At 35.9% G+C, this 16,021-nt stretch overlaps 1 protein-coding gene across 8 annotated transcripts in view; it reads left to right on the forward strand.

Annotated features, from left to right (window-relative positions):
* Window positions 1-16,021, forward strand: part of REV1 (REV1 DNA directed polymerase) — a 92,128-nt gene that overhangs the window by 34,806 nt on the left and 41,301 nt on the right. For 3 of the 8 annotated variants that reach the window (XR_008417814.1, XM_053890593.1, XM_053890594.1), the window contains exon 4: window positions 12,396-12,564. Coding sequence is in view for 7 of the 8 variants with exons in the window: in XM_053890593.1 (XP_053746568.1) it covers window positions 12,396-12,564 (169 nt within the window). In the remaining variant the exon portion in view is untranslated. Of the gene's footprint in view, window positions 1-2,755; window positions 2,910-8,415; window positions 8,440-8,493; window positions 9,420-12,395; window positions 12,565-16,021 lie in introns of those variants that run through there. The other 5 variants (XM_053890595.1, XM_053890597.1, XM_053890596.1 and 2 more) reach the window with 5 other exon arrangements.

A 16,021-nucleotide genomic window follows, 5' to 3' on the forward strand; every position in this document is an offset into this window, starting at 1 on the left:
TTTTCTAATTTGTTTTATATTCTCTTCAGTTTTGAGAGTTCTTTATATATTCCAGATACTACTCCTTTGTCAGATGTGTGGTTTGCAGATATTTCTCTTAGTCTGTAGCTTGTCTTTCATCCTTTTCACATGGTCTTTTGTAGAGCAGAGTTTTTAATTTTCATGAGGTTGAGTTTATGGATCTTTACGTTTATGGATTGTGTTTTCAATTCAAAAGTCTTTGCTTAATACTAGATCCCAAAGATTTTCACCTGTTTTCTTCTAAAAATTTCATAGTTTTAAGTTCATGATTCATTTTGAGTTAATTTTTACTTATTTTTTTGGTGGCCTATGGGTATCCCATTGCTCTAGTTCTGCTTGTTGAAATATTATCTTTCCTCCATTAGATTACTTTCGCACTTTTATCAAAAATTAGTTGGACGTATCTGGGTCTGTTTCTGGATTCTCTGTTTTATTATATTGATGCATGTCTCTCTTCACTGGTACCACCTGGTTTTTGATTATCTGTATTGTAAGCCTTAACATGAAGTAGAATGATACTTCCATTTTCTTCTTTGCTAAGATTGTTTTAGTTATTCTTAGGGCCTGTGCCTTTCCATATAAATTTTAGAATAAGGTTGTCTTTGTTTATAAAATAAATACCTTGTTGTGATTGTGATAGGAATTACATTAAGCCTGTAGATCAGTTTAAGGAGAATTGATGTCTTTACTCTGTTGAGTTTTCTAGTCTGTGGACCTTCCATCCCATTTTATTCCACCTTAATTGATTGAACAAATGTATTTTCTATGCTGCTTGTGTGTTAGTAACTAGGTTTGAACAGAGATGCTGGTTGATGAATAATGTGGGTTTTGTGGTGAGTAATAATCTCTGAGAGGTACAGAGGAACGTGGATGGCAACACAGAAGAGAAGTTACTGCCTTTGAGAGTTAGTGAATCCTTCATAAAGGGATTGACTTTTTAAGCCCAGTCTGGATAAAGAGGAATTTTCTAAATGAGGAAGGGTAAAGGCATTCTTGTCCTGATCGTAATGTACATTTTCACCTTTATATTCTCTAATTTTGGTCATTGGGCTTATTCTGATGTTTTAGGTTTTTTCTTTGTACTTTTGTTTCTGCGCTTCCATTTGTGCTTTTGCCTCTTGTGAAAAGCTGCTTTCCTCACTACTGTGAACTGGAATTCTACCCATCCATTAAGACTCAGATTAAATTAGATTTTGCCTCCTTTCCTAAGCCAGTCCATAGTATTTAAATTTCATAGCAGCACTACTAGAAACATTTATTTTGATACCTGAGTCTTATATTGTCAGGTCTTACTTTATGTTTTAAGTTTTTTTGGAGTCAGAAAGCCCATTTTATGTAGTAGCCCCTAGATAAACATGAGGGCTACAGAGGTAGCACTGTAGGGCCTTAAATTTGCTATTCCATCTGATGTCCCCAGGTCTTCATCATTCACATCTCTGATCAAATGTCATCTCCTTTGAGACTTTCCCTGACCACACTTATCCAAGATAGGTGTACCTTACCCTTCAATTGCTTTCGTGACCCCTTGTCCAGCTGTATTTCTCTTTATAGAATTTATTTGTACCTGAACTGGTATCATTTATTTGACTTGTTTTCTGTCTGCCCAGTGAAATAGAAGTACTACCATGGAGCACAGAGATGAGTTTTTATTGATCATTGCTATATCCCAGTGGCCTAGAGCTGTGCCTGGTACATTGTAAGATGGCTAATAAATATTAGTTGAGTAAATGAGTGAATAACAGGGTTTTGTATTTGTACATCATACTGTTAAAATCTTTTCATTCATATGTTAATTCAACTCCGTCTTCTTGAATTTATAGCTTTTAATTAAGAAATAGGCTACATTGTAGGCTTTTACTGAATTGTAATCTCTGGGAGATAGGCCCTGAGCATGCTTATTTTGGTGAAAGCTCCCAGAGTGAGCTAGTACCAAATCTTGTGAACTGTAATTGCTATCTTCTGTTGAGTGGGATCAGGACAGTTAATATGGCAAGAGGTGTTCTGGTTATTTTGTACTTTTTTCAATATGTAGATAAAAGACCAGGTCCAACGGCTTTGGCACTGCTGAGATTTGTGAAAAAATAGGTGGGCAGGCAAACATATTGGCATGCATTGCAAAATGAACAAGGGAATATGCAAGTATGACAGGCTTACATTTCAAGTGATAAGGATTTGTTTGAAAACTTTAATGACCTTAACCTTACTTTGGTGTTTTCTGAACCTTGTGATGTCTTAGGAAAAGAGCCCCATTTAGTGGTGAAAAATCTAATTTTTATTAAGAAACGTATGCTTTCCAGAAATTATTTTTTTGTAAATACATATCTTTCTTTAATTTTCTGTGAGACTCTGATCTTATAAATCAGAGATATAGGAATTTAACCTCTAACATGGGAGAGACTTACTGTATTATTTTATGCCACCCACTGTATTTTTGTCCAGTGTCTAATAGGTGTTTGCACCTGATAGTTACTCACGACTCTCTAGGCTTTTGAATCTTTTCTTCAATTTTTGTTTGGTTAAGTGTATGTGGCTTATAGTTGAATGTGGTAACTCTAAGGTAGTTAGGTAGGAAAGGAGTCAGGAGAGTAAGCATAGCTACTGGAGGAAGAATAACAGTTGGGAGTCAGAAGACAAAAAGGGTCTGCATAATAGCTAACTGATTATGGACAAGTCACCTAATTTTTTTCTATTTCCTTATCAGTAACCGTGCTAAATTATCTTTTCTAATTTATAGGATTGTGAGACTCAAATGAAATAATGAAATAATGAAGGATATTACTACTGTAGGACCAAAGGAGGTGTAAGCAGCCATTTGGTTTACTTCTTTCTACCATGTATGTAGCACAACCAACATTAAATCAAGCTCTTTGGATATACAGAATGAAATGGTGCGCATGATGAATATTTTCTCATTAGAGATGTATCAAGGAAAGCTTTTGTGCAAGATAATAAATTTTTTTTGAAATTTATTTATTTTGAGAGAGAGGGAACACGAGCAGGGGAGGGTAGAGAGAGAGAATTCGAAGCAGGCTCTGCACTGTCAGCGCAGAGCCTGACACAAGGCTCAAACCCATGAACCGTGAGATCATGGCCTGCGTGAGCCGAAACCAAGAGTCAGATGCTTAATGGACTGAGCCACCCAGCCGTCCCTAAAGTTTGTTTTTAGAATTTATTTTAACCAGATAACCAAAACTGTTCTAAACTGAGCCTAGAGACATGAGAGTGGTCTTCATGTGTTTCTTTTTGCATTCTGTAGTGGTTATTTGCTATGGTGGGATTTCACTTGCAGAACGTCAGGCCTAAGTTGTGGTCCTGTGATAGATGCCTTCTACTTTTACTGTGTGTAATTGTCTCTTACTAGGGTTGTTTTTAGTTCTGAACTTAAGTTGCATTCAAAACATTCTTATAGAATGTTCTGTAAACTTACAGGAGTATTGTGGAATATAATTTTAAACTTTGAGAAGATACTTTAGGATCCTAGAGTGCCTTCATTGTCATTAAGAACACCCATTATTATTTTACATAAGAAGTTCTGGTGAATAGTTTGGGTTTTTAGAATGCCAGAAATCCTTTTGTTGCAATAGCAATACTTCTTCAAACCCAATACTTTTGTCCTTGTTGTTAGTACTGTTAGCTATTAGCCAACCTGCTACAGCAAATTATCTGACTTATGTTTTGTTTCCCCCACAATAGCGTACCTTAAGGCAATGATGAAGAACAGTGAGGAGAGAACTAGCTCTGACATGTCAAAACCTATTATGGAAGGCTATAAGCATTTAAAACTTGACGTAACTGGTGTAAGAATAGGCAGATACATGGTTTAGAATTGCTCAGAAATAAATTCTCTGTATATAAATTTGGTATGTAAATTAGATATCATTTGTATATATATATTATGTACTTATTATAAATTACTGCGTTAATATTTATAAATCACTTAGAACAGCCTAGCACTTAAGCACTGCTTTAAATATTCTAAGTTGTAAAGAACCACAGATAAGTGGGGGAGAGGGTAGGATTATTCAGTATAATTTGTTGCAACAAATTGGATGACTGGAAAAAAGCTTATCCATCAAAATCATAAGGAATAAAACACTCAGATCCCAATAGATTAAAGGGCAGATTTCAGAAACCATTTATTTCAGGAAATAGACCTGAGTCACAAACATGTAAATATATGTTCACCTTCACTATTAGAGAAATGTATAAGAAAGCAGGATAAATTTTGTGCAAAATTTATTTAATTTCAAAAAATTATTATGTGAATATACCTAATACATAAACAGATGGATGAGAATAGCCAACCCATTCATTGATGGAGCAAGAGTGTAAGGTGGTATACTGGCTTTGGAAAATGGCATTATGAAATACATGAGGAGACTTTAATATGCTTATAACGTTTGGCTCAATAATTCTTCTGAGACTATATTCTAAGGCCATAAGCCTAATTGGCCTTCCATTATAAGTTAATATTAAAGATAATCTTAATCATGTTGTTTTGTTTGAAAGCAAAGCACTGTATAAGAATAGAAACTTAGTTATAAATTATACCATCTATAAGGTGACCTAAAACTGAACCTGGGTGGTTCAGTTGGTTAAGCAGTTGACTCTTCATTTTGTCTCAGGTCATGACTTCACAGTTTTGTGAGATCAAGCCCCATGTGCTCTGCACTGATAGCAGAGCCTGCTTGGGATTCTCTCTTTCCTGGCTCTCTGCCTCTCCCCCTGTGCGCACACTCGATTGCACGCGCTCTCTCTCAAAGTAAATTAAACATTAAATAACAATTCAAAAGATAACAATGGATAATTTATAATAATATAGGAAAATTTTTGGTAAATGTGAAAGGGTAGAATGTAAAATGAAAAGTAGGGGACAATCAAACAGAAAAGTACAGGAAAAAACATGATAGAAGCAAATACATTACAGTGGTTTTTTGGGGCATAGAACTATGTATGAGTGATGTATTTTCTTCTATTTTCAGATTTTTTATTCTAGGCATGTTTTATAGTAGAGAGTAATCTTTAAGTAATTCTGAGTTTTAATATTTATGTTAGGAAATATGAAATTACTAAGTTGTTTGCTTAGTAATTTTTGCTAAATTTTTTTGTTTTTTTTGCTTTTTTGTTTGTTTTTAGGCTGAACATCAGTATAGATCTACTGGTATAGGTTGTAGAAGTAGGGAAGACAAATTACTTACATAAATATTTCCAAATACACTCTGTGGTGGATTGTATTTTTGTTCACCAAAATCTGCTTCCCCTCCCTGGGTAAGGATTTTACTTCCTTACTTGTTGAGGTCAGATTTGGCCATGTTCACAAAATGTGAGCGAAATGGTATATATCATTTTGGGGATAAAGCTTTAAAAGTCAGTTTGTGTTTCATTATACCCTCTTTTTCTTTTGCCACAATGACTGGCAGTGTTCTAGATTGAGGTTGCTCCATCGGTCTGGATGTCAATAAAGATAACATGGAGCCACAGCTCCATGGACATGATGGCAGAGGATGGAAATGTTTCATGGGTGAAAAATAAACCTTTGTTTTAAGTCACTGCAATTTTGGGGTCATATGTTACTGCAGCATAACCTACCCTATCCTCTCTGAGTAGTATCTGAAATAGTGGATAATGGAAGTATTTAGAACAAATAGTGTACTTTGTTTTTGTTTTCATAAAGTAGTAGTCTTTGGCTGTATTTTAGATAAAGGGTTAGCAAACTTTTTCTGTGAAGGACCAGAGCTTTGTGGGCCATGTACTCTCTGTTGCATCTGTTCAGCTCTGCTATTATAGCCCTCAGAGCAGCCATGGACACCATGTAAATTAATGAGAGTAGTATTCCATAAAACTTTATTTACAAAAACAGGTGGGCCAGATTTGGCCCAAGGGCTTAGTTTGCTGACCCTTGTTTTAGATCACAGACTCAGAATCTTGGGATTAGGAGGGAATTTAAGTCTTCAAGTTAATCATGGTCTGTGTGTGAATTATGTCTTCAGTATTGCTGAATTAGAGACAGGCCACCACTCAGCCTCTTGCAGTGACTCCAGTGATGGTATACTGTCTTGGGGTGCAAGCCAGTTCATTTTGGAGCAGGTATGATCGTTTTAGTGAGTTAAAATGTGCATGCATTCCTATAGCTTCCATCCAGTGGTCCTAGTTCTTTCTTGAAGACTCCACAGAGCATAAATTCAAACCCTGCCATGTCCTCTCAGTGTGGTCTTTAAGCTAATTCATCCTATAGCTCTCAAACTAGATTATTCCTAGTTCTTTGAAAAGTGTGCTTTCAACTCTATGGCCACAGCTCTCCCCCATTCCTTAACAGCTTTGCTCACCAATTTTCCTCAGCTTATCTGAATGTAAAATCCTACGTAGTTTTCTGGGTTCAACTCAGTCAAATGTTTGTCAGCTCTCTGTTCCCACAGAAATTTTTATCTGATAGAGTATCTTGTGTTAAAAAAAAAAAAAAAAGCATTTGTGAAATCCTTACTAAATTCTAAGTGAGATGCTTGAAATGAGGGGGGGCACATGGGTGGCTAGGTCGGTTAAGCATCCGACTTCAGTGAGGTCATGATCTTGTAGTTCGTGGGTTCGAGCCCTGAGTTGGGCTCTGTGTGGACTGTTTTCCTTTCTCTCTGCCTCTCTTCCACTTGCATTCTGTCTCTTTCTCTCTCTCACCTTCAAAAATAAACATTAAAAAAAAGGAAGAAAAGAAAATATGGGTACTGAGGATACTATCACTCATTAAATAAGGTTCCTGTCTCCAGATATAATAAGTGCTGTTGCATGCCTGATTAAAACTGCTAGTTGTTTTAAATAGGTTATTAACTTTAGTTCCAAAACACTTGAAAGGTTTTACAGTCTTAAAATTGTATGTATTTTTAAGTACACTAAAAACACAAAACAAATATTCAAATATACTACTTACTAGAAATGTTTTGTACCTTTTGTTGTTAGGTTATGTACTTTTTACATAGACCTTGGAATATAACTTCTTTTAAATAGTTGAAAATATTAATAGTTCTAATGTGTGTGAATCAGGATTTTCTCACTACTATGCTGGAATGCAAAATAGTAAGTATATGTAAGTGTATGTAAGTATACTACTATGCTGGAATGCACAAAGTAAGTATAAGTAAGTATATAGATTGAACTTTAAAAATAAAGTCTTATATTACTCTTATTTGTTTGGTATTTGGGTTTTGTTTTTTTGTAAGGGTTTGTTTGAAATGGGGTTTTGCTCTTTAAAAAATTGGGGAGCACCTGGGTTTTTTCAGTTAAGCATCTGACTCTTGGTTTCAGTTCAGGTCATGATGTCACAATTTGTGAGATCAAGGCCCTCATGGGGCTCTGCGCTGTGACATGGATTCTTTCTTCCTCCCTCCTTTGCTTTCTTTCTTGTTTGCTGGAGATAATGGTTAGTACATACAGTTATACAATAGCTTTGTAAGGAATCAAATGTCAACTAGTCTAGCCTCTCATTTTGTAATGAGGACACTGAGGCTAAATGGGATGAGTCAGTTGCCCAATATGTCATGACTTTTAAGTGTCACACTGCAGCTGGAAACCAGGCCTTTCTATCCAGTGTAGCAGCATGTTAAGGCTGATTAAGTATGAGTTTTTGGAGACAGAAACCTGGACTTGAATTGTAGCTATTCCATTAGCTGTGTGTGACTTTCGAAAGTTACCTTAATCTCTCTTATCTTTTTTTTTTTTTTTAAATTTTTTAATGTTTATATATTTTTGAGAGAGAGAGAGAGAGCACATGAGCTCTCTATGAGGGGCAGAGTGAGGGAGACACAGAATCTGAAGCAGGCTCCAGGCTCTGAGCTGTCAGCACAGAGCCAGACAGGGGGCTCAAACTCACCAACTGTGAGAACCTGACCTGAGCCAAAGTCGGACGCTTAACCCAGTGAGCCACCCAGGTGCCCCTCTCTTATCTTTTGTTTTTCTATAAATCTGCCTAAAGTTGATGCTATTTATAAGAAACTTCAGGTGCATTGATGAACAATAATTTGCTTGCTGAAAAATTCAGTATATCTTTAGGGAAATAATTTGTTTGGCATATGTACCTTTATAAAAAAAATTTTGGGTTCCTGTGTGAATCAGTCAGTAGCGCGTACATCTCTTGATGTGGGCTCAGATTATGATCTCATGGTTCATGGGATCGAGCCCCACATAGGATCTGTGCTGACAGCACGGAACTTGTTTACAATTCCTTCTTTCTCTCTCTCTCTCTCTCTCTCTCTCTGCCCCTTTCCTGCTTGCACATGCACTCAAATAAATAAATACGTAATTAATTAAGTCATTTGTTAGAACCAGTGCTTTTTTTTTTTCCCCCTTCCTTTGGTAAAGTCATTTTTGGGAGCTGCTGAGCCTCAGAGACATGCTCTTTTATTTAATGGATCTTCACCCAAGATATCATTGGTAATCTGTGGTGATGATGTTTGTTAGTGATTAAGTTATTTTTTAATACTCTAATGTATTTAAAAATAAAATGTTCAATGAAGATGCATAGGGAGGGTTGAGGGATAGTTTTATTTATTGTTTAAATTGGTCCAGTTGGTTTAACTTGATAAAGTTTATTTAGACCAATGTGGAAAATGAAATGGTTATTAGATCTCTAAAAGGTCTTTTAGTTCTGAAATTCTCAAGAGGGTAACATCAGTTGTAAAGATTTGGGGGATAAAATTTCTCTGAATATACTTTGGTTTGGTTTGATTTTTCATTTTCTTCTCTTATTCTTGCCAGTATGTCAAGGTCTTTCTTGAAGGAAAAGGTACTGGAGGGTGGGCAACAAGAGAAGGATTTATAGGTAGGATTACAAATTGAAAAAAAATTAGTGATTTATAGGTAGAGAGTGGCCTCAGCCATAAGAGTTTTTTTCCTTTCTGCTTTTGGGATAGAGATGGGAACAGTAATAATACTTGTAATAGCTGACACATAATTCTTACTGTGTGCATGGCATTTTTCTTAGCAGTTTATAATTTTTAGCTCTTAATTCCACAACAGCCTTCTGTGGCACTATTATTCCCAGTTTACATCTGAGAGAAGTGAGGCCCTGGGAAGTTAAGTAACTTGCTTGAGGTTCACACAGCTTAGCAAGTGATGGAGCTAGGATTTGAACACGCTCAGTCTTGCTTTGGACCTTGTGCTATTATGACCTAATTTGTTGAATTACTGAATAAATATTTTGAGAATTGAAGTGATAATACTGCTTACACTCCATTTTTGCTATTGAGGTAAAAACTCCAGGCAGGAGTCTTTGATGCTTGGGAGATGCCAATTTATTCAGTAAATGTGTAAAAAAAAAATACCTGATACCTGCTTTGTGCCAGACATGTGGAAGTGAATAAAACAGACAAGGTTCCTGCCCTCAAGGAGCTTGTGCTCCACAGGGAAATCAGGTAAACAAATAGGGTAATTTCAGATTGTTACCAGTAGTCTGAAGAAAACTAACTGGTGTAGTAGATTGCAGGAATGGGGTTACACAAAACTTAAGTGTCCTAGAGATTTCATGGGGTTGGATACTGTCTCCCAAACATTTTTCCCTAATTAGCCCACATCTGAATTTAAAGAGAGTGTCAAGCACAAAAATGAATTTATTGTGCAAATCTTCAGAGCTGTTTATATTCTTTTGAACTTTTAATGTAGGAGTATGTTCTGCTGAAGAAACAAAGCCAGAGAGAAATACGGTTTTAAAAATATCAAAAAGCAATGAAAATGAGGGCAGCCACCATGCATGCCATGCTGTTTGGACTGGTGGAACAGTCCCTGGCTGCTTTCCTTAGTGCGTTATTGTCAATTCTGTTTGTTTAAAATTTTAGGGCTACTGAGTGTCAGCATCTATGTGTCTTCTATGATTTTTTGTAGGGTCTAGGGCAGGATCCTCAAGTCATACATTACTTGAAAGGAGTTCTGCTGTCATTATAGTTTACAATAACAGTTTTTATACCTAGTGCTTTCTATGTGCCAGACTTATTTATTTGTAAAGAGGAGAAAGCTTAAAGGAGTTAAGTCCTTGTCCGAAGTCATGCAGCTAAAGAATATTAAAGCCAAGATTAAACCCAGGTCATTCTGACACCAGAGTTCATGGGATCTTACCTTTTAACTAGATTGGTTTTAATGGTCCACTTCACACTGAAAAATATGCAAGAGTTTGCAAAATTGGACTTCAGGGAACCTCCTCAACTTTATCCAGTAGGTCCATGTTTTCCAGTTTCAAAATTCTGCAGTGGTTTGATTTCAGAGAGCAAGTAATAGAGGGGGCATACTTCACAAGTATCTGTTTACAGAAGTAATGTGTTCTGTCAGCCTGTTTTCTGTTTAAATAATTTAATACAGTTAGAATTGGTTTAGATTAACCAAGTTAATTTACAAGATTAATTTGTAAGTACTTTTTTGCATTACCTTGCTTTTTATTGGGTTTGGTGTTTGTCCATATGATTACGTTGTACCTAGCCTTTAATTTGGTACTTTTTATTATTATTTTATATCAACCAAATTCTTTAATCTTAGGGAAATAAAGTAAGTAAACTGCAGATTTCTGACTGTTTAATTTTCACTGTTTTACATTAAGTTTTTGTGATGCTCTATTTTTTGTGATCCTTAAGCCCTATAAACCTTCCATTATGAATTTTGAATTAATTTTATTTAAAAGTTTTCATTTCTCTTTTTAGTGCACTGTTAAATTTGGGTAGCCCCTAGCCACATTTGTTAATAAGAACTTGAAATGTGGCTAGTCTAAATTGACATATGTTTTAAATGTAAATATGTGCTAGACACTTAGTCTAAAAAAAATACGAAATTATATTTTTTTATGTTGATTACGTGTTGAAACGATAAAATTTTCTAGTAAGCCTCTTAAAGACAGTAAAAAGTAAAATTAATTTTAGTAATATTTTTAACCTAATAGATCCAAAATATTAAGTTATGTATGTGGCTTGCATTTGTGGTTCACATTATATTTCTGTTGGACAGTAGTAGTATGTGTAATCAGTAGCATCATAGGAATTCTACACTATAAGAATTTACCAAGACTGGACAAAACCTGTCATATCTAAATGTCCTTTGTTAGTGTTTTTCTTCTTCTAAAGACTAAAACTCCCCTAATTACATAGTTATCATAATAAAAGTGTTTATTTAAATACTTTGACCTGTATTGTATTTATTTAAATACTTTGTATCATATGAATTTAAGAAAATCTGTTGCTTGAATAACAAGTAGATACATAAGCCTCCAGTGACATTTCCCCACTCTCCACACCCCCTCCCCCATACAGCTGTTTTGAGGAAGGTATGATTAGAGCTTTCATTAGGATAATAGGTGGAAGAAACAAGCTATTGAAAATAATTATTTTAATGTGATGCTAGTAATACTGGTCATAACATAACTTTAGTGAGTTCGGCTTTTTATGGGAAAGCATAGGTCACCCTGATTCTTGTTTAAGGTATTTTTCTATAGCTTAAGAAACATTAATTTGAAACAAAATGGAAAAAAATGAAGTTTCTTTTTTTTTTTGTTTTTTTTGTTTTGTTTTTTTTGTATTGGTTATTTTTTGGTTTTGGTAAAAGTTCATATTAAGAAACTGAATAATATTATTTTAACTTTTTTTATATTAAATAAAAAAAGGTTATTGGGGCTCCTGGTGGCTCAGTTGGTTGAGCATCTGACTCTTGATTTTAGTTTATCGTTCATGGGATCAAGCCCACCTCAGGTTCTGCTGATGTGCCCAGCCTGCTTGGACTTCTTTCTCTCTCCTTCTCTCTGCCCTTCCCCTGCGCGCGTGCGCTCGCTCTCTCTCTCTCTCTCTCTCTCTCTCTCAAAAAATAAATAAAAAAACTTTAAATAAATAAAAATTATTAAGCTTCATAGGGGTAAAGTCTTTTAATAGCCCTATAGTAAGTCTGCTCATAGTAAGTATGAGTAATTTACCAACTATTGTACTATTCTGAAGGAGGTAGGTGTAAGATTAATTGGAGTCTCTGTAAACTGATCTATAAATGATTTTATACTTGTTAATTTTTTAAAACCTAAGATAACCAATATCAAGGTCATGTAGCAAAATGTGATCAAAAGTTTTAAAATATCTGCTCTGTTATTAGTGTAGATTCATTACTTGAGGTCCCTATCTGCTCTGGGCACATCTTAGCAATAAGTGCTTTTTTATTGGTGGACTGTCTCCAGTAGCCAGGGAAGAGGATGTGCTAAAGCCAAATAGCCTTATCACTTTGTGACTTACCTCCCAATTTTGTTTACTGACAACACAGCCCAGGAGAAATCAGTGATATGTTCCTCAAATTGGGCTTTTTTAAGGGATTATTCAGCTAGGGCTGTACTTATATAAAAAACTCTTTAACATATTTTAATACTAATTTTACAGATCCTTCTGCTGAGGAATTGCGAAAGCTAATGATGTTGCATGGAGGCCAATACCATGTGTATTATTCCAGATCCAAAACAACACACATTATTGCCACAAATCTTCCAAATGCCAAAATTAAAGAATTAAAGGGAGAAAAAGTAATTCGGCCAGAGTGGATTGTGGAAAGGTAAGTTTAATTTTTAATTAATAAGTTTTTAAAATTGGAATATTTTATATTATAAACACACATTGCCTCTTAAGAGTGAAAAATAATGTCTTAACATCAGTGTACTCTTTAACCTCACATTGATAATTTAGGTAGTCTAGTATGTTAGTGTTCTTGCAACAACCTTAGCTACCAGGAATTAGGGGAGATGACTCAGGTAAGCAGCAGGAAGCAGTGATGGGAAGGGATTGGCTAGGCATGGTATTCATTCAGCAAATGCTTGTGCATCTCTGATGGGCTAGATGGTGCTCTGTGTATTTGGGAATTATCGATGAAGCAAACAAAGATCCTATCCCTACCTCTTGAAGCTTATGTGTTCTATTGAAGAAAACATAATAAACAGTATGCTTGGTATATGAGTAAATTCTATCCTGTGTTAAAAGTACATGCTAAGACGTAAGAAGAAGACCAGGGTAGGGGCGCCTGGGTGGCGCAGTCGGTTAAGCGTCCGACTTCAGCCAGGTCACGATCTCACGGTCCGTGAGTTCGAGCCCCGCGTCGGGCTCTGGGCTGATGGCTCGGAGCCTGGAGCCTGTTTCCGATTCTGTGTCTCCCTCTCTCTGACCCTCCCCTGTTCATGCTGTCTCTCTCTGTCCCAAAAATAAATAAAAAAACGTTGAAAAAAAAAAAAAAAAAAAAGAAAAGAAAAAGAAGAAGACCAGGGTATTGTGGACCTGGAGTACTCAGGACAAAGAGGAAGAGCAGTTTGAGGTATTAATATCTTTTAGTTGTTACATTATGGTTCTTCTGTTGTTGATTTGGAATTGATGTTCTAAATCAGTGGCCATTCGTATTAATTTCCTAAGTTTAAATATGTCATCTGAACCTTGGCGATGAGCCATAACTTAAGTGAATTTATATTTTGAAATGGTATATATATATATGTATGAGTAATTGTTAGATGTATGAAAATTAAAAGTGAAAATATTAAAATCCTCATTTGTAAAAGAAGGCTAATATTGACACGATATGATTATGTGAGAACTAGAAATAATTTGCGCAATTATCTAGCATAATGCCTGGCACATTGTTAGAGGCAAAATATAGAAGTTCCTTTGTTGTTTTATTTTTATTCTGTAAACATCAGCAATTGTTAAAAAATAAATTCCAAAATGTCAAAAGTATATATCTATTTATTTATTTGCTTATTCACTCATTTTTAAATTTTATTTATTTTGAGAGAGAGAGAGCATGCACTTGAGCAGGGGAGGGGCAGAGAGAGGGGAGAGAGAGAATCCGAAGCAGGCTGTTTGCTGTCAGCATGAAGCCTGATGTGGGGCTCGATCCCACTAACCGTGAGATCATGACCAGAGCTGAACCAAGAAATCAGACGCTTAACCAACTGAGCCACCCAAGTGCCCCAAAAGTGCATTTTTAGAAAGTGCATTTGGCTTCCAGAAAACTATATGTATCTTAGAGATTAAAATTTTTTTAAACCTTGGGGGATTAGGTTGACAGCCTATCCTTGGAATATGTCACCAGTGCCTTTTGCTGTTTTCTCATGACCTGACCCTTCATTACATCAGATCAAAGAACGTGGCTTTTAGCAATGTGTCTCCTTAAAAAAGGAGCTGTGTGGTTTTCAGTATAAGAAGTTTGTATCACCACCTCATGCCAGTCAGAGTGGCTATAATGAACAAATCGGGAGACTATAGATGCTGGCGAGGATGTGGAGAAACGGGAACCCTCTTGCACTGCTGGTGGGAATGCAAACTGGTGCAGCCATTCTGGAAAACGGTGTGGAGGTTCCTCAAAAAATTAAAAATAGAACTACCCTATGACCCAGCAATAGCACTGCTAGGAATTTATCCAAGGAATACAGGAGTGTTGATGCATTGGGGCACATGTACCCCAATGTTTATAGCAGCACTTTCAACAATAGCCAAATTATGGAAAGAGCCTAAGTGTCCATCAACTGACAAATGGATAAAGAAGATGTGGTTTATATATACAGTGGAATACTACTTGGCAATGAGAAAGAATGAAATATGGCCTTTTGTAGCAACGTGGATGGAACTGGAGAGTGTTATGCTAAGTGAAATAAGTCAGGCAGAGAAAGACAGATACCATATGTTTTCACTCATAGGTGGATCCTGAGAAACTTAACAGAAAACCATGGGAGAGGGGATGGGGGAACAAAAAAAGTTACAGAGAGGGAAGGGGGCAAACCATAAGAGACTCTTAAATGCTGAGAGCAAACTGAGGGTTGATGGGGTTGGTGGAGAGGGGAAAGTGGGTGATGGGCATTGAGGAGGGCACCTGTTGGGATGAGCACTGGGTGTTGTATGGAAACCAATTTGACAATAATGAAAAAACTTTGTATCATTCCACAGTTGTACTGTGTGTTGTCATGTGCAGACAATCCTATCATCGTGCTAGGGCTAGAATTTTGATCTGAGGATATTAGTTTGACTTTGGAGGGAATGGTGGAGATCCATAGATAGTAGGAAAGTGGGTTGAAAAGGGCACTTGCTGAGTGGAACTTGATTTGCTTAGAAAATGGGAGTTTACATTAGAGCTTTTTTTTCAAATACCTACTCTTCCTTCTTGCCCTGAATATAACTAGAGAGAATACAATCAAAAAAGCAACTTAAGGCAGTTACAAGTTTTAAAGTTCACCTGAGTGGATTTTATTTTGGTTTGAAGTCAGGCTTAATCATCTGTTTTTAAATAACTGAAGTTACTTTGGACATCCTTATCATATGGCCTGTTTCCTTCATTTTATGTATGAGAAGGAAGAGCTAATAAGATATATCCAAAAACAGCAGGATTCCGAATTCAGATCTTTCTGACTCCTAATTGGGTCTGCTCTTTGCCGTTTAATTAAGCTTGATGTAGATGAGTTCGCCCTGTGGAAATGGATCAGTCTGGGCATATGTCTTAATATATAAAATAAATGCCCAGTGTCTGCATGTACTAGCATGGAGTCTTTTTGGGCAATTACAGTACTCTTTCTTTCATACTGTAATCCCAGTCTTGTTCATCTCTTCTCAGTAGTGTTTTTATGAGATTTTATTGTACTTAAAATTTTAAACATTATTTTAGTTATTTAATGGATGATAAATGATACTCTTTTCTATAATTTTCCTGTTTTTAGTTTGAGCAGTTTAAACAGCAACTACCACTTGTAAGTGTTTGAGGTGATTGCTTTGCTTTGATTAGAATTCCCTGGTGTCTGTGTATGTGCCATTAAACCTGAGTTAATGTGGGCATGAATATAAGGCCACGACTTCTAAGAGGCAAGGGAGTCCTTTAATGGAGAAGTTTTAGGTATGAGATTATTTTACTGAAACCTTTGCCTTGCAAATCTTACACTTTTATATAGTATAAATTAGGGATTTTCAAATTTTTGTCCTCATCCTTTTCTTCAGACAATGTAATGTGGATATCTGAAGGGTAAGATAGTTAATGAGAAGCT

This window comes from Panthera pardus, unplaced genomic scaffold, assembly GCF_024362965.1.
Source record: "Panthera pardus isolate Hobbes unplaced genomic scaffold, ASM2436296v1 HiC_scaffold_25, whole genome shotgun sequence".
Lineage (NCBI taxonomy): Eukaryota > Metazoa > Chordata > Mammalia > Carnivora > Felidae > Panthera > Panthera pardus.